At 40.6% G+C, this 26,503-nt stretch overlaps 12 protein-coding genes across 14 annotated transcripts; 7 read left to right on the forward strand and 5 right to left on the reverse strand.

Annotated features, from left to right (window-relative positions):
• The first annotated feature begins 55 nt into the window (after positions 1 to 55).
• On the forward strand, positions 56 to 1,016 carry LOC6560465 (origin recognition complex subunit 6). Its single transcript, XM_001986338.3, has 2 exons — positions 56 to 150; positions 208 to 1,016. Exons 1-2 carry the CDS (start codon positions 86 to 88, stop codon positions 881 to 883), a joined length of 741 nt encoding a protein of 246 aa, XP_001986374.1. The 5' UTR covers positions 56 to 85; the 3' UTR covers positions 884 to 1,016.
• Positions 871 to 2,200, reverse strand: LOC6561109 (stimulator of interferon genes protein). Its single transcript, XM_001986339.3, has 4 exons — positions 2,087 to 2,200; positions 1,459 to 2,012; positions 1,125 to 1,407; positions 871 to 1,065 (listed from the first exon to the last, which is right to left on the reverse strand). The coding sequence occupies exons 1-4, from the start codon at positions 2,151 to 2,153 to the stop codon at positions 986 to 988; spliced, it is 984 nt and encodes a 327-aa protein (XP_001986375.2). The 5' UTR covers positions 2,154 to 2,200; the 3' UTR covers positions 871 to 985.
• A 127-nt stretch (positions 2,201 to 2,327) lies between these two features.
• On the forward strand, positions 2,328 to 3,768 carry LOC6561110 (vesicle-associated membrane protein 7). Of its 2 annotated transcripts, XM_001986340.3 has the most exons (5): positions 2,328 to 2,567; positions 2,644 to 2,990; positions 3,054 to 3,282; positions 3,358 to 3,425; positions 3,491 to 3,768. In XM_001986340.3, exons 2-5 carry the CDS (start codon positions 2,787 to 2,789, stop codon positions 3,647 to 3,649), a joined length of 660 nt encoding a protein of 219 aa, XP_001986376.1. In that variant the 5' UTR covers positions 2,328 to 2,567; positions 2,644 to 2,786; the 3' UTR covers positions 3,650 to 3,768. The 2 variants fall into 2 exon arrangements, with proteins under 2 accessions (XP_001986376.1, XP_043072310.1); XM_043216375.1 differs by lacking the exon at positions 2,328 to 2,567 and having other exon boundaries at positions 2,641 to 2,990.
• LOC6560899 (mitochondrial amidoxime reducing component 2) lies at positions 3,652 to 5,275 on the reverse strand. Its single transcript, XM_001986341.3, has 4 exons — positions 5,187 to 5,275; positions 4,525 to 5,132; positions 3,983 to 4,269; positions 3,652 to 3,898 (listed from the first exon to the last, which is right to left on the reverse strand). Exons 1-4 carry the CDS (start codon positions 5,200 to 5,202, stop codon positions 3,793 to 3,795), a joined length of 1,017 nt encoding a protein of 338 aa, XP_001986377.1. The 5' UTR covers positions 5,203 to 5,275; the 3' UTR covers positions 3,652 to 3,792.
• Positions 5,276 to 5,599: 324 nt separating this feature from the next.
• On the forward strand, positions 5,600 to 6,234 carry LOC6561055 (vesicle-associated membrane protein 7). The gene is made up of 3 exons (XM_032734430.2): positions 5,600 to 5,868; positions 5,926 to 5,993; positions 6,059 to 6,234. The coding sequence occupies exons 1-3, from the start codon at positions 5,853 to 5,855 to the stop codon at positions 6,215 to 6,217; spliced, it is 243 nt and encodes an 80-aa protein (XP_032590321.1). The 5' UTR covers positions 5,600 to 5,852; the 3' UTR covers positions 6,218 to 6,234.
• Positions 6,220 to 8,098, reverse strand: LOC6561056 (mitochondrial amidoxime reducing component 2). The gene is made up of 5 exons (XM_001986343.3): positions 8,028 to 8,098; positions 7,761 to 7,858; positions 7,087 to 7,694; positions 6,545 to 6,831; positions 6,220 to 6,466 (listed from the first exon to the last, which is right to left on the reverse strand). Exons 2-5 carry the CDS (start codon positions 7,774 to 7,776, stop codon positions 6,361 to 6,363), a joined length of 1,017 nt encoding a protein of 338 aa, XP_001986379.2. The 5' UTR covers positions 7,777 to 7,858; positions 8,028 to 8,098; the 3' UTR covers positions 6,220 to 6,360.
• Positions 8,087 to 8,944, forward strand: LOC6560853 (U7 snRNA-associated Sm-like protein LSm11). Its single transcript, XM_001986344.3, has one exon. The coding sequence runs from the start codon at positions 8,189 to 8,191 to the stop codon at positions 8,942 to 8,944; it is 756 nt and encodes a 251-aa protein (XP_001986380.1). The 5' UTR covers positions 8,087 to 8,188.
• Positions 8,885 to 10,172, reverse strand: LOC6561099 (INO80 complex subunit E). Its single transcript, XM_001986345.2, has 3 exons — positions 9,817 to 10,172; positions 9,157 to 9,758; positions 8,885 to 9,085 (listed from the first exon to the last, which is right to left on the reverse strand). The coding sequence occupies exons 1-3, from the start codon at positions 10,060 to 10,062 to the stop codon at positions 8,992 to 8,994; spliced, it is 942 nt and encodes a 313-aa protein (XP_001986381.1). The 5' UTR covers positions 10,063 to 10,172; the 3' UTR covers positions 8,885 to 8,991.
• Positions 10,173 to 10,269: 97 nt separating this feature from the next.
• LOC6561100 (tRNA pseudouridine(38/39) synthase) lies at positions 10,270 to 12,516 on the forward strand. The gene is made up of 5 exons (XM_001986346.3): positions 10,270 to 10,591; positions 10,653 to 10,744; positions 10,801 to 11,301; positions 11,367 to 11,924; positions 11,991 to 12,516. Exons 1-5 carry the CDS (start codon positions 10,314 to 10,316, stop codon positions 12,071 to 12,073), a joined length of 1,512 nt encoding a protein of 503 aa, XP_001986382.1. The 5' UTR covers positions 10,270 to 10,313; the 3' UTR covers positions 12,074 to 12,516.
• A 43-nt stretch (positions 12,517 to 12,559) lies between these two features.
• Positions 12,560 to 25,385, reverse strand: LOC6561319 (la-related protein Larp4B). Of its 2 annotated transcripts, none has more exons than XM_032734123.2 (7): positions 24,577 to 25,385; positions 22,972 to 23,127; positions 14,675 to 16,175; positions 13,979 to 14,436; positions 12,933 to 13,103; positions 12,749 to 12,866; positions 12,560 to 12,678 (listed from the first exon to the last, which is right to left on the reverse strand). In XM_032734123.2, exons 1-7 carry the CDS (start codon positions 25,334 to 25,336, stop codon positions 12,648 to 12,650), a joined length of 3,195 nt encoding a protein of 1,064 aa, XP_032590014.1. In that variant the 5' UTR covers positions 25,337 to 25,385; the 3' UTR covers positions 12,560 to 12,647. The 2 variants fall into 2 exon arrangements, with proteins under 2 accessions (XP_032590014.1, XP_001986383.1); XM_001986347.3 differs by having other exon boundaries at positions 13,187 to 14,436.
• On the forward strand, positions 16,712 to 17,808 carry LOC6560932 (gamma-soluble NSF attachment protein). Its single transcript, XM_001986348.3, has one exon. It carries the CDS (start codon positions 16,761 to 16,763, stop codon positions 17,664 to 17,666), a length of 906 nt encoding a protein of 301 aa, XP_001986384.1. The 5' UTR covers positions 16,712 to 16,760; the 3' UTR covers positions 17,667 to 17,808.
• On the forward strand, positions 23,631 to 24,473 carry LOC116805127. The gene has a single exon (XM_032735537.1). It carries the CDS (start codon positions 23,631 to 23,633, stop codon positions 24,471 to 24,473), a length of 843 nt encoding a protein of 280 aa, XP_032591428.1.
• Positions 25,386 to 26,503: the final 1,118 nt, after the last annotated feature.

Consider the following 26,503-nt stretch of genomic DNA (forward strand, 5'->3'; position numbering starts at 1 on the left):
TTGACTTGAGTTGTTATCGATTGTTCGCACGCACATCTCTTTATTTCGCGCCAAAAGAAGTATACAATTAAAGAAGTTTTGTAAAATGACCACATTGATTGAACAGCTAATTTTGAAAATGGGCCTGCACGATGAGCCCAATGTTTTGGGGTAAGTGTTATACTAACAACATTATTCCACGTTTACTGAATCTGAATATATCTCTAGAAAAACAACCGAGCTGATACGATTATTGGAGCTGCGTTCTGCAAATGTTCCACTACAAATAAATGAATATGGCAAAATAGTTTTGTGTGCGGATATTGCATGCACTCTTTTGGGCATTGGATTTGACAAGGAGCAGGCATTGAAACTGTCCGCATTAAGGAAAAGTCATTATGTGAATAACAAGCGCATGTTCAAGAAGCTACTCGATCTCAATGTGCTGGCGACCATTAATGATATCTGCGTCCAGCTAAGTCTAAACGAAGTGGCGCGCAAAGCCGAAGAGTTGCTGACTTTGTTTAAGAACAACATTGCTATGCACGAGCATTCGGATGAAGCAGATCATCCACAATATGCCGCTATGGCTGTTTTCCACGCCTGCCGTCTGCTGAAAAGAAAAGTGCCCAAGGCAAAACTGATGCCCTTCAGCAATTTGCGTCCCACTCAATGGCAACAGTTGGAGCAGCAATGGGAGCGTATGATTACAAAGCATTACAAGGAGATCAATGTGGCAGCTAAGTTAACTGATAAGCATCAAAAGAAAGATATCATAGTTAAAAACAATAGTCAAAAAGTAGAGATTGAAGATTATGAAAAATGGAAGTCGCGAATGTTAGCCTCGGCCGAGGCTAAGCTGAAAGAGTTAGAATCGATAGAGCAGCAGAATATTGATATATAATATATAATCAGTTCATTTTTGTTTATAAAAGCTTGTCATATTGTCACATTCATGGTGCAAGTCTTAGTTTTTATAACTTATTTACTTATAATTATTGTTTTGTTAATAAATCACTTTATCTTTAAAAACGTGATTGATAATAACTTCGGCTTCGTCTACATGCTCTCCATTTGAATTGTGTGCTGAAATGAAGTAAATTATTATCATATATGTGTATACTGCTTAATAATAATTTGCACACCACTATAAAATATCAGCTCCACTTCATTTCGAGTTTCCGGCCAGGTGCTCAATAGGCCCTTCAAATGTTTGCAGAACTTAAGCCAGATTTCGCGTTTCATTTCCTGCATTTGCCATGTGGCAGACAGCTGATGATGCATTGCATCAAAAAAAGATAACATTGGGGTTGCTCCCTCTATCGCAAAGTAGTAAGAGGTGTTATTTATTTTCCTATTTAGTCTATAGACATCATGCTTGAACGGACGATTAACACCAGCACGATTTATAAAATGTGTCTCCAAAGGCTAAAGAAAGAAAACGAAATTATAATCTCAAATCAACATTTTCAAATTTACCTTAGCCTTTTCGAACAATGGGCTGTCAATGAGGCCCTTGACGAACATTTCATCTGGCACGAGGATGATCAAGCGTCTCAAACCAAATTTCACATTTTGGGAATCCTCGTAGTCCGTCATCCGCTGCTGCAGTCCTTCGCCATTGCGCGCGGGTAGTGAAAGTTTTAAATAGCCATGAAAGTAATTGGATGCCATGCCGGCTGCATAATCCAATCCATGTGCATCGCGTATCCAGTGCGCATAGCTCAACGAGCTCTGACTCATCTGTGCATATATGTAGATCCAATAGAGTGGCATATAGGCGAAATCTGAGCAACTGGGCAGCAATTGGTTTAGATTGCCGGTGCGGCCAAAGCGTGCAAAACCCAAAAACATTATCCCAAATGTCAGACATATTGTTTTGCTATTATATGTGAAAGCACGTCTTAAAATTGTCAACAGACGCTCCTCAAGCAAATAGTGATTTCCGTACAGGAAATACTCAGCCAAAGCATAAGACAAACGCTGCATAAAATCAGCGACAAATATAACAATTAAAATCCGTACACAGGTGTCTGCAATGCATATACATAATATTAAGGTGTATATTGCATTTTCATGGCATTAGTGTTGCCCATTAAATACTTACCTATATATTTACCCAACATTTTCGAACTCAAAAGTTTCTTATCACTTTGATCTAGTGGAACTGTCATATTTCTATTTAGCTACACTTCCGAATAATAACACGTAGAAATAGAATAAACTATCGTACTCAACGTGAGCGATTATCGGCGAATGCATAGATGGCTGCAAAAAAAAAACATCGATATATCGATGTAGAAAGCAAGCAAGTGCAAGTGCATTTATAAAAAAAAAAAAGACTTTTTTGTTTCGCTGTTTTTCGGATGATTCAATAAACTGATTAGAAGTAAACAACCGCTATCTGTTATGGTGTTTTACAAATATTTTATTTAATTAATTTAATTAATGAAGTAATTTATTGTTTTTGACCATTGAAACGCATAAGCATGACATATATTATTGCTTAAAAAATTGGATAAACAATACTTGCTTGTCAACTGAATGTTACATATATATATTTATAGACGTAGCCCCAATTCAATTGGGTAAGTCATAAAAGTGCAGAACAATTCTGGTGATAACTCAACATTGTTGATAAACATATAATTTCTGTTTCAGTAGCTACTGCAAGGCATTGTTTTCGTAGCTGTTGTGCTGATAAATAGTACAATAAGACGTGAAGAAGGTTCTGTGAAGACGTGTTAATCACCACGCCTTATTGCGGTTGCAAGCAAACTACAACAAAGACAACACCAATAAGCATCATGCCAATATTATATAGTGTTATAGCGCGCGACACAACGGTGCTGGCCAAGTTTGCCGAATGCGTTGGCAACTTTGCTGAAGTCACCGAGCAGATAATGAGCCGAATTGGGGTACAAAACCACAAGATGACTTACACACACGGCGACTATTTGATACATTATACTTGCGAAAATAGGCTGATCTACATGTGCATCACCGACAACGTAAGCTGCCAATATTTCACTGATTTTAATCTAATTATTAATTATATTTGTTACAATTTGTAGGAGTTTGATCGCTCCCGAGCTTTTCTCTATCTGGCTGATATTAAGCAAAAATTTATACAGACTTATGGCCTGCAAGTGGCCACGGCAATTGCGTATGCCATGAACACAGAGTTCTCCAAGGTACTGTCCCAGCAAATGGTATACTTCAGTCAATCGCGCGAAGTGGATACCATATCCCGTGTAAATGGACAAATTGATGAACTCAAAGACATTATGATTAAGAATATTGGTAAAAATCACTAAAAAAAAAAAACAATTTGTCATTGCATAGTTTCACTCAAGTAATTCTTATCATTCATTGCAGATAGTCTGCGTGATCGGGGCGAGAAGCTGGAGCTGCTGGTCAATAAAACCGAGAACTTGAGCAATAATGTGAGCTGATTATATTACACACATAATAGTCAAATAGTAATATTTATATTCTATTTCAATTGTAGTCGGTTGCATTCCGCAAGGCATCGCGAAATTTGGCGCGCCAAATGTTTTGGAAGAACATGCGGGTCTACTTTATCGTTGGCCTAGTGATTTTATTCATTATTTATGTAATTGTGAGCATGGCCTGTGGCGGTCTCACCTGGCAAACGTGCCTCCATTAAAGTTTACATTGTTATTAGCTCATGCCGATGTTTATTTGCATATTATTACACATTCTTACTATCCATAATCTCTGTTAAATGTAATAAAGATGAATGTATACAAGTATATTTCTACATAATTGCGCTTAAGTTGTGTTTTTATTTCATTTGGCTTCAACATAAACGACATCATTTGCCTTAATGATTCCCTGGCGACGGATACCCAAGTGAATTCCCAGTGCCGGAGATGGGTAGTCAAACAAGCGATAGCTGTAAATGTAAAAATGTACAAATTAAATTATTGTTCTGACTTATTTCACATATATTATATATATTTATATATTATACACCTACCTGCGTAATGTTTTCAAAGGCTCTCCATCGACATCGCGTTCCGCCGTATTCACATTAATGTTTGGTAAGATGCAACGCGTGCAGGGAGCAACTACCCGAAAGACTGTCTCATCGCCAATGCGTATCCATTGCCAATGATCCTCGGCGTATGGTTCGTCCACGTCCATTTTCAAATCAAAGTTGCCACGAAATTGCTGTGCATCGACGGGGCGCTTTAAGCGCGTGTTTAAATCATCGATCGATGATTGATTCATCATCATGTAGCTGGTGGCATCATTAAATGTACCCTAAAAAATAACATAATTAAATATTAGAAATCAGACTACTATATTTGAAAATCATAAAGAAACAGTTAGGCAATCTCAGAGAGACTATATAGCCTTAAGCTGATAAAAATGAATTTGCTTCACATATTTAATGGCAATAAAAAGCATCAAATGCAAAGCGAAAAGTAAAAAAAGAAAATACTGATCTGAACCAACACAATCATAGATGCAGTTCGCACATGGTGATTTATATACCATGTACATATATGTACTTACTGAATCCTCTTGTCTCAGAAAAGGCATATGCTTTAGTTCAGGACTAGTGGCACGCACTGGCACAGGGTATGGATAATAAACTAGCTTCAGACCCGAGTCTTTTTTTAGTATGAACTTCGAGAACCATTTATCAAACCGAGTGCCACACACCATGGCATCTACGGTCACGCCAAAAATGGATGTGTGCACAGCTTCCGAGAGCGTCACGAGCTCCTTAAAATCCAGCTCCAAGTCGGGCATACCCGGTGCACTGAATACCAAACCATTAGGCAACTGCTTGGGCTGAATGAGCAGCATATGCGGATAACCTCGAGCCGTTATCATTTCGTTGTTATTAGTAATTATCATAAATTTCCGATCCCGCACATTTCCAATGCCAATACCCAGAATATCACAATCGTATTCCTGATCGCTGGCCACAGGGAGTGGAGCACACGATTTAACTGGAAATATGTGGATTTTCTGCAAGGTGCCCACGCGACGCCATTTCTCTGGCATCAAATCACGATGCAAATGGCGATAGATTAAATACCCTGCCCCTCCAGCAACGACTACGCCGACGCTCATGCCAATCAGAATCTTATTGGAGAGTCCCCAGCTGGAACTAACTAAATAGACAATCCATATTGTTTAATATTTTACTTTTGTTTTTATATACACACTTGATTTTGGGTCCATTTTACGTGAGTCGCTTATCAATTTTCAGATGATACTTTTACCACTCTTTGTTTGCTCTCCCATTAAAAAGCTCTGAAACAAAAGCTTTGTAAAATGGTGGACAAATTAGGCTTTTTAGCGTCTTGTATTGGCTAAGATCATGGTAAATAAACCTCATTTTTAGGTTTTATTCGCTACATTATGAATTGTATGTTTAAAATAGAACATTTTATGCTGTAGAAGCAGACAAAATTTCAAATTCACCTGATAAAAAGTAAATTGAATTCGCGCGCGTAAATTGTGGCTTCAAACAGTCGAACAGCAAAACAGCTGTTTTTGATCGCGCCCAACTTTGCTTGAAATAAGCTTAACACAAAGGAATACCCTTAATGTTGATTTGCAATCAAAAACAATAGCAAAGTTTGCGATTACAAAACATTTAGCATGGCCGACAGAACTGGAAATGAGGAGAGCCGTGCGCCGGAGAAACTGGATATGGGCAATGATCATTTTAATCCACTGCTTGCGCTATATGCCGCCAAATGTAAGATGACGGAAAATGGCCAGAAGTACTCCCTCAAAATCAGGTCGTATTCGAAAACGCGCTGACAAAATTTGGCGTTTGGCAGCTAAAAAACGTACATGGATAAATCGATGAACTCAAAGACATCATGGTTAAGAATATCGGTAAAAATCACTAAAATCAACAATTTGTCCTTGCATAGTTTCACTCAATCATTGCAGATAGTCTGCGTGATCGGGGCGAGAAACTGGAGCTGCTAGTCAATAAAACCGAGAACTTGAGCAATAATGTGAGCTGATTATATTACACACATAATAGTCAAATAGTTATATTTATATTCTATTTCAATTGTAGTCGGTTGCATTCCGCAAGGCATCGCGAAATTTGGCGCGCCAAATGTTTTGGAAGAACATGCGGGTCTACTTTATCGTTGGCCTAGTGATTTTATTCATTATTTATGTAATTGTGAGCATGGCCTGTGGCGGTCTCACCTGGCAAACGTGCCTCCATTAAAGTTTACATTGTTATTAGCTCATGCCGATGTTTATTTGCATATTATTACACATTCTTACTATCCATAATCTCTGTTAAATGTAAGAAAGATGAATGTATACAAGTATATTTCTACATAATTGCGCTTAAGTTGTGTTTTTATTTCATTTGGCTTCAACATAAACGACATCATTTGCCTTAATGATTCCCTGGCGACGGATACCCAAGTGAATTCCCAGTGCCGGAGATGGGTAGTCAAACAAGCGATAGCTGTAAATGTAAAAATGTACAAATTAAATTATTGTTCTGACTTATTTCGCATATATTATATATATATTATACACCTACCTGCGTAATGTTTTCAAAGGCTCTCCATCGACATCGCGTTCCGCCGTATTCACATTAATGTTTGGTAAGATGCAACGCGTGCAGGGAGCAACTACTCGAAAGACTGTCTCATCGCCAATGCGTATCCATTGCCAATGATCCTCGGCGTATGGTTCGTCCACGTCCATTTTCAAATCAAAGTTGCCACGAAATTGCTGTGCATCGACGGGGCGCTTTAAGCGCGTGTTTAAATCGTCGATCGATGATTGATTCATCATCATGTAGCTGGTGGCATCATTAAATGTACCCTAAAAAATAACATAATTAAATATTAGAAATCAGACTACTATAGTTGAAAATCATAAAGAAACAGTTAGGCAATCTCAGAGAGACTATATAGCCTTAAGCTGATAAAAATGAATTTGCTTCACATATTTAATGGCAATAAAAAGCATTAAATGCAAAGCGAAAAGTAAAAAAAGAAAATACTGATCTGAACCAACACAATCATAGATGCAGTTCGCACATGGTGATTTATATAACATATATATACATATACTTACTGAATCCTTCTGTCTCAGGAAAGGCATATGCTTAAGTCGAGGAACAGTGTCACGCACTGGCTCAGGGTATGGATAATAAACTAGCTTCAGGCCCGAGTCTTTTTTTAGTATGAACTCCGAGAACCATTTATCAAACCGAGTGCCACACACCATGACATCTACGGCCACGCCCCAAACGGATGTGGCAACATCCTTCGATCCCGTCGCGAGCTCCTTAAAATCCAGCTCCAAGTCGGGCATACCCGGTGCACTGAATACCAAACCATTAGGCAACTGCTTGGGCTGAATGAGCAGCATATGCGGATAACCTCGAGCCGTTATCATTTCGTTGTTATTAGTAATTATCATAAATTTCCGATCCCGCACATTTCCAATGCCAATACCCAGAATATCACAATCGTATTCCTGATCGGTGGCCACAGGGAGTGGAGCACACGATTTAACTGGAAATATGTGAATTTTCTGCAAGGTGCCCACGCGACGCCATTTCTCTGGCATCAAATCACGATGCAAATGGCGATAGATTAAATACCCTGCCCCTCCAGCAACGACTACGCCGACGCTCATACCGATCAGCATCTTATTGGAGAGTCCCCAGCTGGAACTAACTAAATAGACCATCCATATTGTTTAATATTTTAATTACAATTTTACTTTTCATTTTATATACGCACTTGATTTTGGGTCCATTTTACGTGAGTCGCTTATCAATTTTCAGATTGTACTTTGATTACACTGTTTGCTCTCCCATTAAAAAGCTCTGAAACAAAAGCTTTGTAAAATGGTGGACAAATTAGGCTTTTTAGCGTCTTGTATTAGTCTTGTATTGCTAAGGTCATGGTAAATAAATTTCATTTTTAGTTTTTATTGGCTACATTATGAATTGTATTTTTAAAAATATCTAATTTTACGCTGTGGAGGCAGATAAATTTTAAATTCACCTGATAAAAACTAAAATGAATTTGCGCACGTAAATTGTGGCTTCAGACAGTCAAACAGCTGTTTTTGATCGCGCCCAACCTTGCTTAACACAAAGGAATACCCTTAATGTTGATTTGTTATCAAAAACAATAGCAAAGTTTGTTATTACAAAACATTTAGCATGGCCGACACAACTGGAAATGAGGAGCGCCGTGCGCCGGAGGAACTGGATGTGGGCAGTGAGCATTTTAATCCACTGCTTGCGCTATATGCCGCCAACTATAAGGTGACAGAAAAGGCGCCGAAAGTACTCTATCAAAATCTGGCCGCATTTGAAACTGCGCTGACAAAATTTGGCGTTTGGCAGCTAAATAAACGACAGAAAACCAATGATGCGCCAGCAACAAAGCACCAAACCGACAGCAGGAAGAACCCATTCACGGCGGATACCACACGCCGTTTTGAGCCGCATCAGATGCCAATTGAGGGTGTCCAGAAACTTAAATACAAACGCAATCTTTACACACATATGGCAAGCGCTGAAGGACCATTGGCGCTGCTACAAAAATATTTACCTGCTGGGCAGGAAAGGCTGTACCAGCGGCGTCTGTGTGTCCACATACGCAAGGAACATGGTATTGGTGGTCGCATTGAGGGCGACTTGGTAGCTTTCGACAAACAATGGAACCTGCTGCTGAAGAACGCCATCGAGTTTCGTCAGCGTCGCAAATATAAATATGGGCAGCAAAATATATGCAACACATCCGCGTTCGAGGATTGCAGCGAGCGACTTCACCAACTGGGCATTGAACTGCCCAAAGTGCATGTAAAGAGTTTAAACCGTAAGAATGTCGAATTGAGTCGGGAATTGCCCCAGTTGATGGTGCGCGGCGAACAAGTTGCTTTTATTACTTTTATTATCAATGCAAAGGAGTAAAGACTGAATTTATATTTATATTTAGATAATTAGTTAGAATGTAATCTTTAATTTGTGTACACCATGGGCACACATTCCTCGGCGGCCACATGAGACGGCGAGTCATCCTCCATGAGATGCTGCAGGCTCTCATTGGGATAGCTAAAGGAAGAGAAATGTGTTAAAATCGATTAGAAATGTGGAGCATAAATCAAGTGTAGTAGCAAGCCTACATTTTGGATGGGCTCTCGTCGCTGAGCATCGTAACGGGAACTGTGGCGGAGGCGCATTCCGGGCTCATCAGTTCAATAGGTGTGGGACGACGCTCCTGCAATTGACGCGTAATTTCCGCTGTGCTCATCGTGACGGAACCAGAGCTACAGGCATTCTTAGCGCCCAGTTGATGTTGTTGTTGATGCTGCTGCTGCTGCACGGAAGGTGACACCGTTGCTGTGGCCATCGCCATTATTGGTTTCTTGCCCGGCTGTTGCGGTGTGTTGGCCACATTTTTGCGCCTGCGTCCGCGTGTTGCTCCACCTACGGCAACTGGCCCGGCATGTGCTGTAGCTGGAGGTACAATCACCTTTGCACCGGCTATCTTATCCTTATGCTTGCGACGCATTGCAACAGATTCCTTGGTCACATCGAGAGCGGATTGCGTTGGGGGTATTGGTTCCGCATCGGAATTGGAGCTATCGGTGGCATCACTGTCACTTGAGTCCTTGGCTGGTTTCTCATACAGCAAGAGGCGATCGATGAGAAACGATCGATCACGCGATACTTTCAGCAAGCGTCGTTGGTTGGTATGCAGCAGGTCCTGGAAATACTCATTCTCCTGCAAGACCATTGATTAAAGGCAATATGATTAATATTTATTCATTTGCATCACTTACATAGATGAGAAATTTTAGTTTGCGCTTCAGGTTGCGATAGCGCTCTTTATAGTCAATGCTCGGATGCTCTGTGCCAGTCGATGCTGAGCTGGATTCAGCTAGACCAACGGGACCAGCTGCTCCAGGAACTGTCGCCGATTGTTTGGTTTGTAGGTGGTCATCATCGCTTTCCAAATGCTGTCGTTCGGTTTTATGGGCTGTGGTTGTTTCATTGGCCAAAGAGCGACAGTACCAGCCCTCGAGCATATTGAATAGTTTCAAATATTAATTTTAATTTTAATGAAATAGTATTTTTCTGTAGTTATTTAAAACGATTTAATTTGTTGTTTGCACGTAGAAGAAGAAGAGTAAATGATAGTCGATACCTTGCTGTGGTATATATCTATCGATAAGTCTCTTAAGGAGTAGAATTTCCTGCCCATCACTAAAAATATCGATACCAACAATTAAAACAATGAGTTTTTAGACCGCACGTGTTGCATTTGTTTATATATGCAATGAGCAAAAAAGTGGTGATTAATAAGCGTGCAAAAGGCCTATCGCGCGATGCGCTGGAGCAGCTAAGCAAAACGGAGTTAATTGACAAAATAGAACAGCTCGAAGCGTACAACTTTCAGCTGAAAAATATACTACAAAAGAAACTGACCGAGAACGACAGAAACAACGCAGAATACACAACGCTTTTGCGGGGAGATACCGAAAAACCAGTAACGCTGCCAACAGAGGAAAATACATCTAAAAAAGAGGGAAAACAACGTAAGTTCAATTGGGACAGGTAAGTGGAGAGCTTGTGTTATTGGATTAATTAATCTATTTGCATTTTGCTTTGCTTTTAGTGCAAATCGGCGACATGTTCTGCTCAAAGTTATGTACTTTGGCTGGGACTATCAGGGCTTTGCCTGCCAGGAGGATTCCAATGAGACAATTGGTGAGTATAACTTGAATTTTAATTCAATAAGCTGTTACCAATTTCTATCATTGCAGAGGCATTTTTGTTTCGGGCATTGATACGCACCTGTCTGATTGAATCGCGGGCAACGTCAAATTATCATCGATGCGGTCGGACTGACAAGGAGGTCAGCGCCTTCTGCCAAGTAATATCCATTGATTTGCGTAGTAAACATGCACCCGATGTCCAATTGGAGTCGGACTCATTGGCAACGGAAATCGACTACTGCAGTCTGCTGAATCGTGTGCTGCCCAAGAACATTCAATGTGTGTCCTGGATGCCATTGCGAAATCATGTGTACAGCGCTCGATTCGATTGCATTTCACGCACATATCGCTACTACTTTCCCAAAGGAGATCTGGATATTGAAGCCATGCGCATGGCCTGCGACCTAATTGTATGTCATGGAGATTTCCGAAACTTCTGTAAAATGGATGTGCACAATGGCGTTACGAATTATATGCGCAATTTACAGGCAGCTAGGATACAGGCGTGTGAAGGAACTGCTGTCGAAGTAGAAAATGATCTAAATTCGGGTGAGTTTTAGTGTTTTTTAATATTTGTTCTTTTATGACTCATGAATCCCTTTTTCTGTTTACAGGCTACACAATGTATTATTTGGAAATACAAGCGAATGCGTTTCTCTGGCATCAGATACGCTGCATTATGGCAGTGCTGCTGCTCGTTGGCCAGAAACATGAGGAGCCAGTTATCATTAGTAAATTGCTAGATGTCGTCAGCAATCCGTGCAAGCCACAGTATACCCCTGCCATTGGTTTACCGTTGAATCTATTCCGCTGTGATTTTCGTGCAAATACCACGCGTCGAACAAATCCATCAGCATCATATTCAGCACCTGACGAAGATAATGCTGCCGATGATGCCTCCTCGTTTAAAATGGAGACTGCTGCACCATGCGAACCCGATCTTACTGATTGGGTTTACAGTGAAGAGAATCTACAGAAGCTTGTCGAGAATGTGCAAAACGAGTGGACGCAGTTCAGCGTCAAATGCACCATGATCCGCAACACACTGGAGCATCTGGAAATGCTTGTCCAGCAGAAGTGTAAGCCGCAAAAGATCAATGCGCAGGCGCTTCTCCTGCAGGATGCGGCCAAGCCACGTCAATATCAGCCACTCTTGCAGCGCAAGCGTTGTGGTAAGTCCTTAACTCTGAAAACAATCTATTAACCGAAGAATAAATTGTATCTTAATCTTTATGCAGAGAGCCTGGAGAATCGCATCGATCACTTTGTAAAAAAGCAAAGGTTATTAGTAAAAGGCGATATGGCAACGGAGGCTAAATAGAATTCAATATATACTATAGAAAATAGGGACATAAATCTTTATTTATGTAAAATATAATTTTGTAAATGGAACCGGCTGAGATTTTGCAGGTTTTGTTATTTTAATTCTAATAGACAAAAAAATATTGATGGAAAACTACCTGAACATTTATAGGTACTTACATTTATTTATTCATTTTTTTATTTTCAAGAAATTGTACAACGTTTTAAAAGCTTAACTTAGATTATTGTAAATAATTTAAATGTTAATTCATTCAATTACTTAAATATAGCGTGCAAAGAGCCAATTTATAAATGTTATTAGTTTTTACAGATATCTCTATTGATACATATATACTATGTAAGCAAGTATGTGTAAATATATACATATGTCTTTTACGTAAGGGTGCATATTACCGGGACTTTGTACGTTTACAAAAAAAGTAAAGAATCTTTACCACTAGATTACTTCACTTACAATTCTTCTCTATATTTACATATTAGTTGGCTTAGTTGTTAACAAATAGGTTTCACATAAAAATAAAAATAGTGCTATAAAATATGCTTCGATATGCATAATTAAATATGATTTGTATTTAAGTGCCCATTGATTTAGCTTTTTGTAATCTGTAATTGTAAAATGGGAAAATATTTAAATATCGTAAAGAAAATTGATTATTTGATGAGTTTGTCTTACTTTCTCCTCAAGACCTTCAGCACTATGGTGCCTTCGCGTACAGTTTTAAAGAGTCCAATTGTTTCGGCATGGCTCATGCCCTGCACAGAGTGTCCATTGATCTCCACAATCTCATCACCTTTAGGAGACAGTTGAAGAACTCAATTAAAGATTCTATTGGAAATAGTTATGTTTAAAAATGTACCTGCTTGCAGTGTGCCATCATCGGCTGCTTGGCCGGAGGGAAAAACAGTCTTGACAAAGATGCCCATGTTGCCCTTTGGTGAATCTCTGCCGCCCACAATACTGAAGCCCAAGGACTTCAAGCCTGGTCCTTTGAAAAATGTAATTGTTTTGGGTGTGCAGCGTCCATTGCCTGGTATAAAAGTGGGTTTTATTTTGTTATTGAATGCATTTGTTAAGTGTGTTTAGTAAGTTATTTAGTTGTTAGAATCTCACCCTCGCTCATGGAGGCTCGAATGACTTCAGCCATTTCCTCATCACGTATGGTTAACTTGGCCACTGGCAGCGATGGACGATGATGCATTAGAGAGGCGGTGGGCGGTGTCAATGATGAGGATGTTACTCCAGCTGCTGCTGATGACGATGATGATGGTGATGCAGTGGAGCAGGAATTATGAAATGGATTAGGCGCAAATAATGAAACGCTTTTTGGCGTATGCTTAATATATATGGAATGGTGTTGTTGTGGTTGTTGTTGTTGCTGTTGTTGTTGTTGTTGATTAGTGAGATCAGTTGTTGTTGTGTCTGTGGTTGTTGTTGTTGCTGTTGCATCTTCTTCAGCTCCTTCGGCTGTTGCTGCTGCTGCTGCTAGCGGCGCTTGCATAAATAAACTGAGCCTCGACGAACTGAGACGGGAGTGTGCAAATCTCAGCGAGCGATAATGTGAGTTGGTTAAATTAATCGAATTGCGAGCGTAATGGGTGCGCTGATTAAACTGCTGCTGACCCGTGGAAGCCAGCCCGAGTGGGTGGGCATCATTAGCCAAGGCGGCACCCTCGGAACAGCGTTTGCGTGCAAGCAATCGCCATTTGTCGTCATCCGCCAGAGAGGAGGCGACACAAACACTTGCCGCCCGATTCGCATACACGGGTGTATAGGAGTCGTTATTGAGATTTAGTGTGGATGTGGATGAGGAGTTGGAGCAAGTGTCTGATTGTTGTTGTTGTTGAGAGTTTTTGTTGTTAAAGAGCGGTGTTAGCGGTGTTAGAGTCAAGCTGCTGCGCTGACCTGAAGAGCTCCGCGCCCGGCGCCTTAACACCTCATTCTCTGGCGCACTCACATCCAGCGAGTGCCGAGGCGTCGAACTCCGACGATGTTGCATCAATGGCATGGGCGTTGGCAACGTACTAACGCTGGCCACAGAACGTGCATCGCACTCATCCAGATTACGTTCCCTTTCTCGATCGTGCTCCTGCTCCTGTTCCACTTGCAGGCTCTGCAAACTGTTGAGAGAATCCGTGCGTTGGGCGTAACTGAGTCGTTGCCGTTGCGTGCTCATTCCATCGATGCGAATTTTGGTATAGAAATCGGTGACAGTCGCAATCTCATCGTGTGCAATCACCAAATCAATGCAGTTCTCCACAAAGCAGCTCAGTAGGCGCTGCACCTCAGCAAACGATTGAATGCCCCGCAAATGTTTACCATTCACATTAACAATCTCATCGCCCAGACGCAGGCGACCATCCCTATGGGGGAGCAGGCGAAACGGAAAGGAGACAAAAAGAGAACGAAGGGGAGAGTGAAAGATATTGGTTATTAAATGTTTAATTTCTATACAAAAAACAATTAAAAATACAAAATATTTGTACTTCTAAGCAATGTCTAAATTCTTCATACAAATATTTTCCTTGATTGAAAAAGACTACATTTTTCCAGTGTACAAATACACTGCACAACAAATATTGTTTTCCATTATTTACTTACTTTTGGGCCATGCCGTATGGCTCGAATTCGACAATTAGATAGCGATACTGCTGCTCATTGTTGTTGGTGACGACCATTTTGGGCGACAACACCAGTCCGATGTAATCCTCCTGGCATTTCCTCTCCAGCTTCAGCTGACGGAAGCGTCTCCTTATTGTCTCCGTTTCATAGTCATAATTATAGCCGCCCAGTGAAACGGGTGCACTGCAAATACTATTCCGCACCGAGGAGCCCGAACCCGATCCCATGCCCATGCCCAATCCCAATCCGAGTCCCATGCCAACACCCTCCGATGAGCTGAGTGAGATGAGCGAATTGCGTTTCAGTGTGCCCGAGGCAATAGATTCTGTATCTCCGCCAGAGATGCTTAGATTATTGCCCAAACGGGCACCCGCTTGGCCGCCATCGCTATCGTAGCCGGACTCATTTGAACTTAGACAACTACTTAATCTTTGGTAAAGTGGTTCCCAGTCCTTGGATGAGATGCTATCGTTGCGCGACACCTGTTGCTCCGGTGAGTGTCTCTGCGGCAAGGGAGATTGCTGTTGCTGTTGCTGCTGCTGCTGCTGCCGTTGGTTTTGTGCCTGTGCCTCCCGCTGCAGTTGCTCGCGTTGCTTGAGCAGCACAGAGCCACCGTTCTCCTCGGGCAGCACGGAGAGACGCGAACGCAGAAAGGCATAGGGAAAGGCGCCACGTCGTGTGGCATCCTGCTGACCACTCGGATTACTAGACGGTGGCGAGCTCAAAGTGCTGCCAGATGCACTGCCTCCACTAGTGCTGCTGCTGGCCGTTAGACATCCGCTCACCTTGGCAATATCATCACAGCTGCTCGACTTTAAGCTGGAGATGCGTGGCAAGTGTTGCTGCTGCTGTTGCTGCAGCTGCAACTGTTGTTGCTGGTGGTGTTGTTGCAAATTTTGTCGCTGCAAATTCAGGCCATCGCTTGGATCATCACATTTGATATATGAGCAACTGGACAACTGGCTGGTGGAGCTACTCCGATAGAGCGTTTGTGTCGTTGGCACCGCCTGTTGGGATGCCTCGGAGGCTTTCAGCAGATTGTGGGAGCGATGATTCAACATGCCCGTGGACCCAATCCGATGGAAGAAATTCTTGAACGCCTTTTGCGGACGTGGCTGATATTGATGATGAGTGGGCGTCGATTGGGCACTCTGACTGCCCCTGTTGGCCACATCCTCGCACGCTGACAACGGTTGTTGCTGCTGTGGTTGAAATTGTTGCTGCTGCTGCTGGTGGCGTTGTTTGATTGTTTCAATGGGTCCCGATTTGCATTTTTTGAGCGTGTTGCTCTGATATCCGCCACAATTAGTTGCTCCAGATGACTTGTGGTTGTTGCTGCTGCTGCTGTTGCTGGATTTGTGCGTTGGCGAGTGAAACAAACTGCGCAGATCTGTATGGGATTTGTGTGTATTGCCGGCGGGCGAATCGCTGCGCTTCAACAAATCCAGTTTGCGACTCATTCGCTTGCCCCACGTGAACACTGCAAAAGAAAAGAGAACTCAATCATAATGTGATTTCTAATGTAATTAGAATATGTTTCAATGCATTCGCAACACCTCAAAGGCGCTGAGACTGTGTTCTGTCCCATCTTCCTTCTGTGGTTTCAGAGGGCTAGACACGTGCTCGTCAAACCGGCATCGACTTGCAGGCATTGAAGCAAAAGCAAAAACCACAACAAAGGTCGGCTCAAAAGATGTGTGTTGACCGCAATTTGAGTGGCAGCTTTGACAGCCAAAGTGTTGCGGTGCAATAAAATTGACTTTCTAAAGCAACAATTTGCTGCACTTTTGTTTATCAAATGCTTTAATGCTATTCAATGGTCGATTTCATAAATTGCTAGCTTATTTTCGTAAAACTAGCCATAATAAAAAGTTGCTCTCAACTGTCATCGCATATTTAAAATTAATCGCGTTAAACTATCGCTAAATCACCGTGCATATCGATATGTCGACGTATCGATACATAAGTATTTTTTGTTTGAGTTTATTTTTGTCGTTGCCAATCAACGGTCACACTGTTGAGTCATTGATTGTACACATAAACAATTGATTTTTCGCTGGCAAACATGTCGTTGGCAGCTAAAAAAATTGCAGAAGCCGAGGCTTTAGAGCGCACAGCAGAAAAGAGCCTGAAAGTGTCAGCGTTTAAATGGGCACCGGACTATGACAGCGCTGGCGATGAGTATTCGAAGGCAGCAACTGCATATCGCATTGCGAAATCGTTCGAGAAAAGCAAGCAATGCTGGTTGAAGGCAATTGATTGCTACAAAAACAACAAAGCCTGGTTCCATGCAGCCAAATCGTATGAGCAAATAATCTTGTTGCTGAAGGAGCTCGATCAATTCAATGACGTTGAGGAGTATACGAATAAGGCGGTCAGTTTGTATCAGCAACATGGATCGCCAGAAGCTGCTGCCGGTGCTCTGGACAAGGCAGGCAAATTGACGGAAGCAAAAAATCCGGAAATCGCATTGCGATTCTATCAGCATGCTGTGGAGATAATCCTCATTGAGGACTCCACACGCCAAGCAGCCGAGTTCGCATCGAAAGTGTCGAGGCTATTGGTCAAGTTGAAGCGCTATGAGGAGGCGACAAAGGCGATTAGGAAACTAATTGGGCTGTATCAGCAAACGGAATCTTATGGACAAATTGGACGTATGGTTGTCGCCCTTGTTCTCGTCCAATTGGCCCTGGGTGACCCTGTCGAGGCGGAGAAGTCGTTCAAGGAATGGTGTAGCTGCTGTGAGACCGAAGAGGTTTCCACATTGCAAACGCTTCTGCAAGCATTCGACGATCAGGATCGTGATCTGGCTGCCAGAATGCTTGCATCTCCATTCATCCGGCACATGGATGTGGAATATGCCATTTTATCCAAGAACATTCCATTGCCAAAGGCCCTGGAGGTGGAGAAGAAATCGGACGCGAACACACTGGACAATGAGGAGGAAGAGGAGGGCGGCGGTTTGTGTTGAAAGATCTGACATGTACCTTTTATTGTTATTTAACTACTAATCACGCTAATTAATCAATGAATGCAATTTAAAATTTAATCGTTAACATATAAATATATAACTAATAAAACGCTCATAACAGTCTTCTTCCTGTTAACTTAAATACGTACTTTATAATCATTGTATTGAAAAATGTACAAGCTAATGTCAATTTTAATTGTATATATACCCTGTATAAAGTAGTATATGGTGTATATATCAATCGCATGTGTAGAGGAATAGATCAAATAGAAAAATATCCATTTAAATATTATTCTTATTAGTATATATTAGAGAGTCCAGTTTGCCTAATTTTAACCATCTTTTGCTACATCAAAGATGGATTTACAGAACAACTAAGCTCGTTATTATATCCTGTAGATAATATTTTAAAAGTGTTATCAAATATATGCCATTTATGAAATCATACTTGTGTCAAGAATTATGTATTTTATATCCCTTTACCAATTTAAAAATAATCAAGACCCCTGGCTACTACCAGGAAATAATTGGAGATGCTAATACACAATGCTAGCTACCAAATAATCCATGTTGATTAAGACCCCAACAGGCAGTCATCTTGAACTGATTTGCCTGCTGTATTCGTAACTTAGTACAGTTAATTATTGTACAGTAAAGACACCTCAACTAAAATTAAATGGACTTCCCCTTAAGAGTCCTTAGCGTGGCCAATCAAATAACGTTAGCCGTAAAATATTTTTACGATCTGGCTTTAACATCAATTGCCAAACACTTAAAAAGGCATTCAAAGTGGTGTTTTCATTTGCAGTCAGAGTTTTTAGCTCGTTAATAAACAAATTTATGCGCTTGTCCCATATATTTATCACGATAACTCGAAGGAAGAGAGAGTGTGAGAGAGTGAGGGAGACAGAAAGAGAGAGAGAGAGAGAGAGAGAGAGAGACAGATGGAGAACTGCCTAAACAATTAGTATAAGACATGCACAATAGAATCAGATGCAGCAAATTTTTCACAACGGATTTGGCCACGATTTTGAAAACTATTTTTAAATGCCCCGCGCACTCAAAAAAAAAAAAGGTTTTCATTTGTAGAAAATCGAATTCAAAAAAGAGAAATAATTCTGATTTTATTTTTAGAAATTATATATAAATTAAACCAAACATATTTGTATTAGTCACGTGTCTGGTTTTTTTTTAATGATTCTATTTTTACATTTTATTTTATATATTTTAAGAGTTTTCAAGAAATTGGTTTATACTTTCCATATTATTTTTGAAAGAAAAAATTATTCGATGAAAGCGCATTTTGAGTGTGTTTCTTAATCATGTTGGACATATTTTTTCGAGTGTAGCCATGCATAGAATTGCCTATCGAGCAGTGAGTGAGGTTTTGAGCTTCGCCTGGGTCTCCACATCTGCATCTGCATCTCCCTCTGCCGAACGACTCTCTGACTCGTGCCAAAGATGTTTAATAGCCGCAGCAAGCCGCAGGCAGGCTTGTGGCGTGTGGCATGTGGCATGTGTTCCGGTAACCGGTAAACTGTGTGGGCGCAGCGTGGCGGCGATGATGCGTTTGCTGCCAGCCTCAATTCAAGTTGACAGTTGAAACAACTCCAACCATAGCTCCACCCAGGCCTGACCGACTTTGTTCCGCCATTCTTTTTGCCCATTTGCCTTTGATTAAAAATTTTCAGCCCCGCTGCAATCAAAGGCGGATTGGTGGAATTGCTGGGATTGGCGGGATTGGGGGAATGGCTTGAGCTGGCTCGTTGGCCAGCTGAAGCTGTGACTGGGCGAGTGTTAAACAATAATAGCAAATGGTGCAGGCATCAATTATATGACAGCCTCTCCGCGAGTAGAATCAAAAAACGACCGCCGGCCACATGCCACAAATTCTACACCCACTTAACTTTCAAGACGGTGTCAAATGCCCGCCAGCGTCCAAACCGGGTGAGAAGACTTGGCTACGAGATGGCTTTGTTGCCATTTTCGCCGACTGACACAGGCTGGACAAGCGGAAGGGGATGGCGAAGGCGAAGGCGAATTGTAAGTGAAGAAAATAAGAAAAATCTTGTTTGCTACATTTGTATGGCATAAGGAAGTGCTAATGTAATAAGATTTGTAACGATTTCTTAGCAATTATGTTGTGTTCTTATTAATCTAATAATCATGATCTTTATTTGACTATCTGGCACTGTTAATGTCTAATTTGGCTTAAAATAATGGAGTGATTTAAATCAAATATGTATTCAGCTTATAAGAAGCAGGTTTGCTTCCAGACTTGACTAAAATCAATTGGTTTGTTTTTACTTAGGAGAATAAATATTGCACATGAAGTCATCTTGGATTTTGAATTAGTATTGTGGTTTGGGATTCTAAAATTAACTGCAGAGCCAAACTGGTATTGTTGTTGAATTTGTTTACTTAAGTTTTGAAAAAGATTGTGGAAAGATTTAACAAAAACGTATCTTTTGACCAATGTGTTCTTATGGCAGCTAAAAGAAAGAAGCTAACGAAAGTCTAAACTCTTAAATAAGTTGTTTCAGTGCACTTAAAATAATATAAATAAATTATCAAAGTCAGTCACTTATTTCACTTTCCATAATACAAAAACTTCTTCCCAGCTTGCCATCTGCAACATTCTAAAACATTTTCTCAGGATATACTGTTGTCATTATTCAAATAATGCGACTCAGAGAAACGTTATAACTTTAAAACCTCTCTCTCTCTCTCTCTCTCTCTCTCTCTCTCTCTCTCTCTCTCTCTCTCTTTCACTCAATAATTGAAGCTCTTTCCTTAAAGCTGTCATTTGTTGTCATATATTTAGGCATGCAGACTTACAACTGGCAATTATCAGGTATCAAATTATGTTCTATAAGCGAGCTTTGCCATTTGCTCATTTGCGTGTCTACCGAGAAAAATGATTGCACATCACTCTTTGAGTGTGGCTGTGTGTGTGTATTGGAATAACACATTCTAATGATGAAATTTAATTGTATTTAATTAGTTAAAGGTGCCCGCTGCCAAGGTCAATGGTGGAGCTGTAAATTGCTTTCATCAGCTCACCAAATAATGGCCATTATTGTGTGGCAATCGTTTTCTTACCGTTTGCTCAAGAGTCAGATTGTGCACAAGAAGCAACAGAAGAAAGAGCATGAGAAATCAATAAGCGCCAACATTGAAGAATCTCTTCGCAACCAGCTGTCGGCAGTCGGCAGTTGCCAGTTGCCAGTTGGCAGTCGGCAAAACATAAATGCTATAATTTCGCACTGGCGCTCTGCGTTCCAACTCCAACTCCATTTCCATTTCCAACTCTTCTCGCTTCCCTTCCTCCCTCCCCCTCCTTAACCTCTCTCCCTCTCATGGTTCATCACACACTTTTGCACGCATGCGCATTTATACTGGGATTATCGCTTATTACATGTTTTTTTGTTGCTTCTTTCGGCTTGATTTATTCCGCTGGCCGATTATCGATCTCGATTCAAGTGAAGGCTTGACTCTGAATCCGTATCGAAGAAGAATTTGCAGCAATCTGAGCGCATACGTGAGATATTATTGCATGCCGGGCGCATTTTGCTTGGCTCATTTCTTTGTTTGCTCTTGTTGTTTTGGAATCATCAGCCATCAACCATGATGGATGCGGTTGTTGCACATGTTTTGGGTCACATTGGTCGCTTCAATTTGGCAACTGGCAACTGGCCACATCGGCCACATTATGCAAATGTTGTGATTGTATATTTCCCATGACATGGTTATTGAACTTCTTCTTGGCCAATCTTTCAATGGTACCGGTTAGTAAATCAATTTTTGGTCAGTAACTAAAAATTGTTAATATGTGAAGTAAGAAAGTGTGTAAGAAGAAATATCGCCATTTTAAGATACCCAGATGAACAAGGTGTTCGAAATCGGTCATACATTTGTATAATTATGCATTGAAAACTATCTTTAACATTTAATTCCAATTAAAAATATAAATATTTAAGTGAAGAAGATTTTAATGCATATTTTCTTAGCTGAAAATAATATTGGGATCCACACAAATTTCCATAACTATTTATTATGAATAAATGATAAGAAATAACATATTTTATCATCCTTTTTTATTCTACCAATTGAAGTTTTTAGGCTTCTATACGATCGGAAAGATATCCAGCCTTAGCTGACTTCAATTCATTTTCTTATCTGAGTGCCATCTGTGTCTCCATGAATTTTCCATTACTTCTTTCACCTACTTACAGATTTCTTTTCTGTCCGCTCAGACGAAGTAAGTAGTTGCCATTTAGCTTCAAGCCCCAATAAATATTATTATTGGCTGCATAACGAGCAGACCGCAATCCAAGTCTCACATAACTCACACAACTCTTTGTCGAATACTTGCTCACATTTGCGAATCATCAGCAGTCAAATGGATCACATAATGCCCAGCTTTGTCACACTTGGTCGCTTATGGGATTTTAGGGCCGTAACTAAAACCACAGTCGCCCGTGCGCCCAGACCTCAGGTACAAAAGATATGTGTAGATACAATATATGTATTATATATAATACCACTGCAAGTTCCATCCCAGTTACAGTCGCAGTTGCTGCTTCGGATCGCATTACAGCAACGACAATGCAAAAATCAGGTCAATACGGTATTTCAGGGTGTGCTATACACACACACACACACACAATACACACACCAACAATACACACACACACACACACACACACACACACACACACACAATACACACCTACAAGTATCGATGACAATCGGCAAAGGTTGATGATGCGTTGACATATGCGGAAATGTTTTTAAACCAGCAGCCAAAATCCAGCATGCGACAGCAAATTGACCGCACACAGAAAAAAAAAAGTCGAGTCTATTCTTAAGCTCAGAGCAACGTAATTGATATTAACCATAGATTAAGCAACTGTATTGTGAAATATTTAATTATGAATTACACATTACTTATTTAAAACATTCTACATTTGAGTACTGGAAGTTATTTAAATATCATTTAATGAGTCTCTCCATTTAATTTGTATAATGCAAGAGCAGCAATTAAAAACAGTAACCAAAATTAGCAGTGGCTGCCACTTGAAAGCACTCACCGCTCGCTAGCTAATTTATGGCCAATCTCTAAAATCTGTGAGGGCTTTCCAATTGAAGCACATAAATTACACTGGCGAACATAAATAGCTAAATGGCAGATATACATTTGATAACACTCGAGACTCATTTGAAAATCAATTTCCAGCGCATTTGGGGCTTTGGGGTGCTTTGTGTACATATTTATATTTAGAATTTATATTGTGGTACTCACCATTTCGTGTGGTGTTGGCCAAGGATGTGGCGCTACCTGTGCTTAGGTTGCTGCCAGCATCGCTGTGCGTCTCAGCAGCTGTTGCCACCAATTTCTGTTCATCATCTAGAACAACCACGGGCACGGCAGTAACCAACTTGTAATCCGGCATATGACCTTGAAATATATAGGAAGTAATCAAATATACTAAAGATTTCGTTCATATTGAATTTTGGTTGAATATCGATGAATCAAAAGTGCAACAACATTTTCAACTGATATAACTTATCAACTTACCAGTAGCACAAAAAATATGCGAATGATAAGCTATAAAAGTTGTTGTTAAAGTCGAAAGCTTGAATACCCTACAATTTCTGTGAAGCTATCAATTTTGAAAATTATGTTATGTTATGATAAGATAAAAGTTTTAAGATATTTTTTTTAGTTACAATTTAACACTTTCTAAGTTATGTTAGTACCTTGCAATTAATATACGTATTTATATTTTGTTACATTACACGTCAATGATAAAAACAAACTGCATAAGAGTAACAATAATTAATAAATTTATTTCAAATTTTAACTGGAAGTTATAGTCTTGCTGTACTCTCATGGAGCTGTTTATAAATATGAGCCCAATGAGGAAGTTGTTCTCAGTTTGCGCGAAATTTTGCACGGCGATGGTTGAGCGGTTAAATCTAAAGATTTGGCTACCATTCTTGGCCTTATTGTTGGCCAATATTCAGGACAGTTATAGCTATCAGCTGGCAAAAACAGTGCTGCAGCAGCTAAATGGAAATGGTTCCCAATTCGATGCATGGACGCAGGAGTTAAGTGAACAACTCAGCCAGGAGGAGCAGCAGCGTATGGCTTGGAATGTCCAGTTTCTGGAGAATTCCGGAGAGGACTTAGGAGAGATGCAAAAACGACTTAATCCCCATAATCAATTCAAACTCTATCTTTGGATGAGTTTTTATTGGCAACTGCGACGCTCAAATCGACTTGGAAGCGATCAAAGATTATTGCCACATTTTGCGATGACTCTGCGTCAGCTGCGAAAGGATCAGGAACCACATTGGAACAGTCTTCAACTGCAAAATATGTTGCAGAGTTTGCCCAGATCCCTAAGAGATTTGGTTAAGAGTCGTTGGTTCTGCCTGAAGCATGACCGGGATCAACTTTATGTCTTGCCGAATGGAGTTGTGGAACTAGGCGCCAACAGCAACTGCAGCATGTGGCAAGCGGAGGAGTTACTGCAGACTGCTAACTACTGGTTACGTTTGCGCAATATCTGCGAGTTGCATGCAACATGGTTCATCAACATGCTGCAGTATAACAAATCGGGTACATATATGTTATTGAATACAACCGACACTAATTCCAGCATTTATTGCATTCGGAATGGAGAAGGCTACCTTCTGCGCAAGGATCAAATGGAAGACCATTTGGAAAACGATTGCCATTGGCAGCTAAATGATTGCACTCAATTGCCAATGATGTTGAGGAGATATTATAAAGTTTAGTTTCTTTTAGTAGAATTTATTTCTCTTTGAGTTATTTCCTATAAATGGAATATATATCCGATTTTCTAAATTGTATTTCATATTTATTTGTGAGTTAACTTACCACTTGACGCCAGTGAAATGCTGCTGCCGCCGTTCACATTTGACTTCTCATAGAGGCAGCTGTTCGAGGCTGAGGTGGCAGCAACCGCTGCAGCAGGATGAAGACGTTGTGCCACATATTGCTGATAGTGTTGCTGCTGTTGTTGATGCTGTTGCTGTTGTTGTTGTTGCTGGGCGCTAGCAATATTGCTGTTGCTGGCGTAGCTTAGCAGAAAGGTTGCTGTACTCGAGTTGTTGACATTGTTGCTCAGTTTATTGGGGACATAAATTGTTGGTTGCAGTTGCTGTTGCTGTTGATGTTGCTGATGTTGCTGCTGTTGCCTGTGCAATGTGTTTGCCTCCTGCAAGGAGATCATCGATATCGCTGACGGCGTCTGTCGCCCACTTACCAGACATGTGGGCGTGGCTGTGCGTAACGGTTGTCCATTATTGCCAGTTGTTGCTGCTGCTGCTGCACCAACGGCAGCAGTTGCTGTGGCGCCGCCATTGCTTGTCAGCGTCGTACAGCTGAGTATCATGACGGCCGTATTGTCGTGCAGATCAGGCAAGGATGAGGATATGGCAACGCTGCTGGCAATACCTTTGCTCAATCGGTTGCTGCATGTTGCCAAGGCGTGAGTTTTATGGTTGTTGCTGTTATTGCTATGGAAAATGTTGCTGTTGTTGCTCAAGTGTTGTTGTTGTTGCTGCTGTTGCTGTTGCTGAGCGGCGCTTAATGTGCTGTATGTGTCCGTAGATTTGCGAGTTTTAAAGAGACGCATACTATAGAGTTGTTGCTGCCACCGTTGCACTTGCCTCTGTTGTTGCTTGCTGGAATTGAAGAGAGGAGTGCTGCATTAGTTTTTCAATCGACTCCAGTCAAATTTAACTAAGGCCTAAAAACCCAATTTGAATAAAACGAAACAAAACAAAATAAAGAAAAAATAGTCCATTTCCAGTTGCGCATTTCGTTCAACGGAGCGTATAATTAACATAAATTACTAAAAGTGTTGTTGTTGCTGTTGCAAATTCAAAGTTTGGTTTAGTTTTTGGAGTTTTAACATAGCCCCCTTTTTGACCGTTTACGGTTGAACTAGTTCAAAGGAGAGTGAACAAAAAAAATACATTAAAAAACTATTTAAGCATAATTAAGAGATGCATTTTGTTAGGTGTTCAAGGTGTCTTCAACTGCTAATAGTAAATTTCTTATAATTTAATTATGTTACCCACGAGTATATCTAGATTAGTTGCTCTGACTGGAAAACTCTCATTGATATTCTATACGATTCATCGCCAGGCAACGTTGCTTAATTTTACACAAACTATATTTAGAGCTCTATTTATAAATTGATGTGCACTGATATTTACAATATATTTGCTACGAATATATATATATATATATGGGTATATATGCAAATCAATGGGGAAGCGATGACAAGGCTTATCAGGCTTATCAAAATCGAGCTGTGAGCTGCGAGCTGCGAGCTGCGATCACTTATCGGTTCAATAAACGTTTGCATATAAGGTGATTATCAAGCAATGTGTTTTCAATAAATAAAAACAAAACAAAACATGTGCAAACATCTTGTTATTTTTGTATATTCCACTCGCTTATATAATATTTGATTTGTTGTTGTTGCTGCTGCTGTTTGCATGCCAACAATATTTGTACTCCACTTAAATCAAGGAAAGGCATTTTCGATTGAAGGTCGCACAACAGCTGTCGATTTCGACTATTGCGTGACATGTGGGCGGAGGAGCAATGAACCAGGCAAAAAGCCAACTGTCAACAGTAACCAGTGAATAGTTAACAACTAACAGAAAATAGTTGTCCATGTAGATCAACGGCCACTTAGATGGCCAATTTACACAACTGCCTTTTACTTTTCAATCACTTGGTTGAATGTGTGCGAGTCAATGTTCATTTTAACCAACTAGCCAAGCATTCG

This window comes from Drosophila grimshawi, unplaced genomic scaffold (genome assembly GCF_018153295.1).
Source record: "Drosophila grimshawi isolate 15287-2541.00 unplaced genomic scaffold, ASM1815329v1 contig_1367, whole genome shotgun sequence".
Classification (NCBI taxonomy): Eukaryota; Metazoa; Arthropoda; class Insecta; order Diptera; family Drosophilidae; genus Drosophila; species Drosophila grimshawi.

What these genes read in the sequence shown, in the direction of transcription:
- LOC6560465 (XM_001986338.3), top strand. Translation starts at nt 86, where the DNA reads ATGACCACATTGATTGAACAGCTAATTTTGAAAATGGGCCTGCACGAT. An exon ending in GATGAGCCCAATGTTTTGGG is followed by an intron (nt 151 to 207) that starts GTAAGTGTTATA and finishes ATATATCTCTAG; the next exon opens with AAAAACAACCGAGCTGATAC.
- LOC6561109 (XM_001986339.3), bottom strand. Translation starts at nt 2,153, where the DNA reads ATGACAGTTCCACTAGATCAAAGTGATAAGAAACTTTTGAGTTCGAAA. An exon ending in AATGTTGGGTAAATATATAG is followed by an intron (nt 2,013 to 2,086) that starts GTAAGTATTTAA and finishes TATGCATTGCAG; the next exon opens with ACACCTGTGTACGGATTTTA. An exon ending in GGAGCTGATATTTTATAGTG is followed by an intron (nt 1,066 to 1,124) that starts GTGTGCAAATTA and finishes ACTTCATTTCAG; the next exon opens with CACACAATTCAAATGGAGAG.
- LOC6561110 (XM_001986340.3), top strand. Translation starts at nt 2,787, where the DNA reads ATGCCAATATTATATAGTGTTATAGCGCGCGACACAACGGTGCTGGCC. An exon ending in ACATGTGCATCACCGACAAC is followed by an intron (nt 2,991 to 3,053) that starts GTAAGCTGCCAA and finishes TACAATTTGTAG; the next exon opens with GAGTTTGATCGCTCCCGAGC. An exon ending in CCGAGAACTTGAGCAATAAT is followed by an intron (nt 3,426 to 3,490) that starts GTGAGCTGATTA and finishes TTTCAATTGTAG; the next exon opens with TCGGTTGCATTCCGCAAGGC.
- LOC6560899 (XM_001986341.3), bottom strand. An exon ending in TTCTGAGACAAGAGGATTCA is followed by an intron (nt 4,270 to 4,524) that starts GTAAGTACATAT and finishes GTTATTTTTTAG; the next exon opens with GGTACATTTAATGATGCCAC. An exon ending in CCTTTGAAAACATTACGCAG is followed by an intron (nt 3,899 to 3,982) that starts GTAGGTGTATAA and finishes TTACATTTACAG; the next exon opens with CTATCGCTTGTTTGACTACC.
- LOC6561055 (XM_032734430.2), top strand. An exon ending in CCGAGAACTTGAGCAATAAT is followed by an intron (nt 5,994 to 6,058) that starts GTGAGCTGATTA and finishes TTTCAATTGTAG; the next exon opens with TCGGTTGCATTCCGCAAGGC.
- LOC6561056 (XM_001986343.3), bottom strand. An exon ending in TCCTGAGACAGAAGGATTCA is followed by an intron (nt 6,832 to 7,086) that starts GTAAGTATATGT and finishes GTTATTTTTTAG; the next exon opens with GGTACATTTAATGATGCCAC. An exon ending in CCTTTGAAAACATTACGCAG is followed by an intron (nt 6,467 to 6,544) that starts GTAGGTGTATAA and finishes TTACATTTACAG; the next exon opens with CTATCGCTTGTTTGACTACC.
- LOC6560853 (XM_001986344.3), top strand. Translation starts at nt 8,189, where the DNA reads ATGGCCGACACAACTGGAAATGAGGAGCGCCGTGCGCCGGAGGAACTG.
- LOC6561099 (XM_001986345.2), bottom strand. Translation starts at nt 10,062, where the DNA reads ATGCTCGAGGGCTGGTACTGTCGCTCTTTGGCCAATGAAACAACCACA. An exon ending in AACTAAAATTTCTCATCTAT is followed by an intron (nt 9,759 to 9,816) that starts GTAAGTGATGCA and finishes ATGGTCTTGCAG; the next exon opens with GAGAATGAGTATTTCCAGGA. An exon ending in GACGAGAGCCCATCCAAAAT is followed by an intron (nt 9,086 to 9,156) that starts GTAGGCTTGCTA and finishes CTCTTCCTTTAG; the next exon opens with CTATCCCAATGAGAGCCTGC.
- LOC6561100 (XM_001986346.3), top strand. Translation starts at nt 10,314, where the DNA reads ATGAGCAAAAAAGTGGTGATTAATAAGCGTGCAAAAGGCCTATCGCGC. An exon ending in CGTAAGTTCAATTGGGACAG is followed by an intron (nt 10,592 to 10,652) that starts GTAAGTGGAGAG and finishes CTTTGCTTTTAG; the next exon opens with TGCAAATCGGCGACATGTTC. An exon ending in GGATTCCAATGAGACAATTG is followed by an intron (nt 10,745 to 10,800) that starts GTGAGTATAACT and finishes CTATCATTGCAG; the next exon opens with AGGCATTTTTGTTTCGGGCA.
- LOC6560932 (XM_001986348.3), top strand. Translation starts at nt 16,761, where the DNA reads ATGTCGTTGGCAGCTAAAAAAATTGCAGAAGCCGAGGCTTTAGAGCGC.
- LOC116805127 (XM_032735537.1), top strand. Translation starts at nt 23,631, where the DNA reads ATGGTTGAGCGGTTAAATCTAAAGATTTGGCTACCATTCTTGGCCTTA.
- LOC6561319 (XM_001986347.3), bottom strand. Translation starts at nt 25,336, where the DNA reads ATGCGTCTCTTTAAAACTCGCAAATCTACGGACACATACAGCACATTA. An exon ending in CCATACGGCATGGCCCAAAA is followed by an intron (nt 14,437 to 14,674) that starts GTAAGTAAATAA and finishes GCTCCCCCATAG; the next exon opens with GGATGGTCGCCTGCGTCTGG. An exon ending in CTGAAGGTCTTGAGGAGAAA is followed by an intron (nt 12,679 to 12,748) that starts GTAAGACAAACT and finishes TTACAATTACAG; the next exon opens with ATTACAAAAAGCTAAATCAA.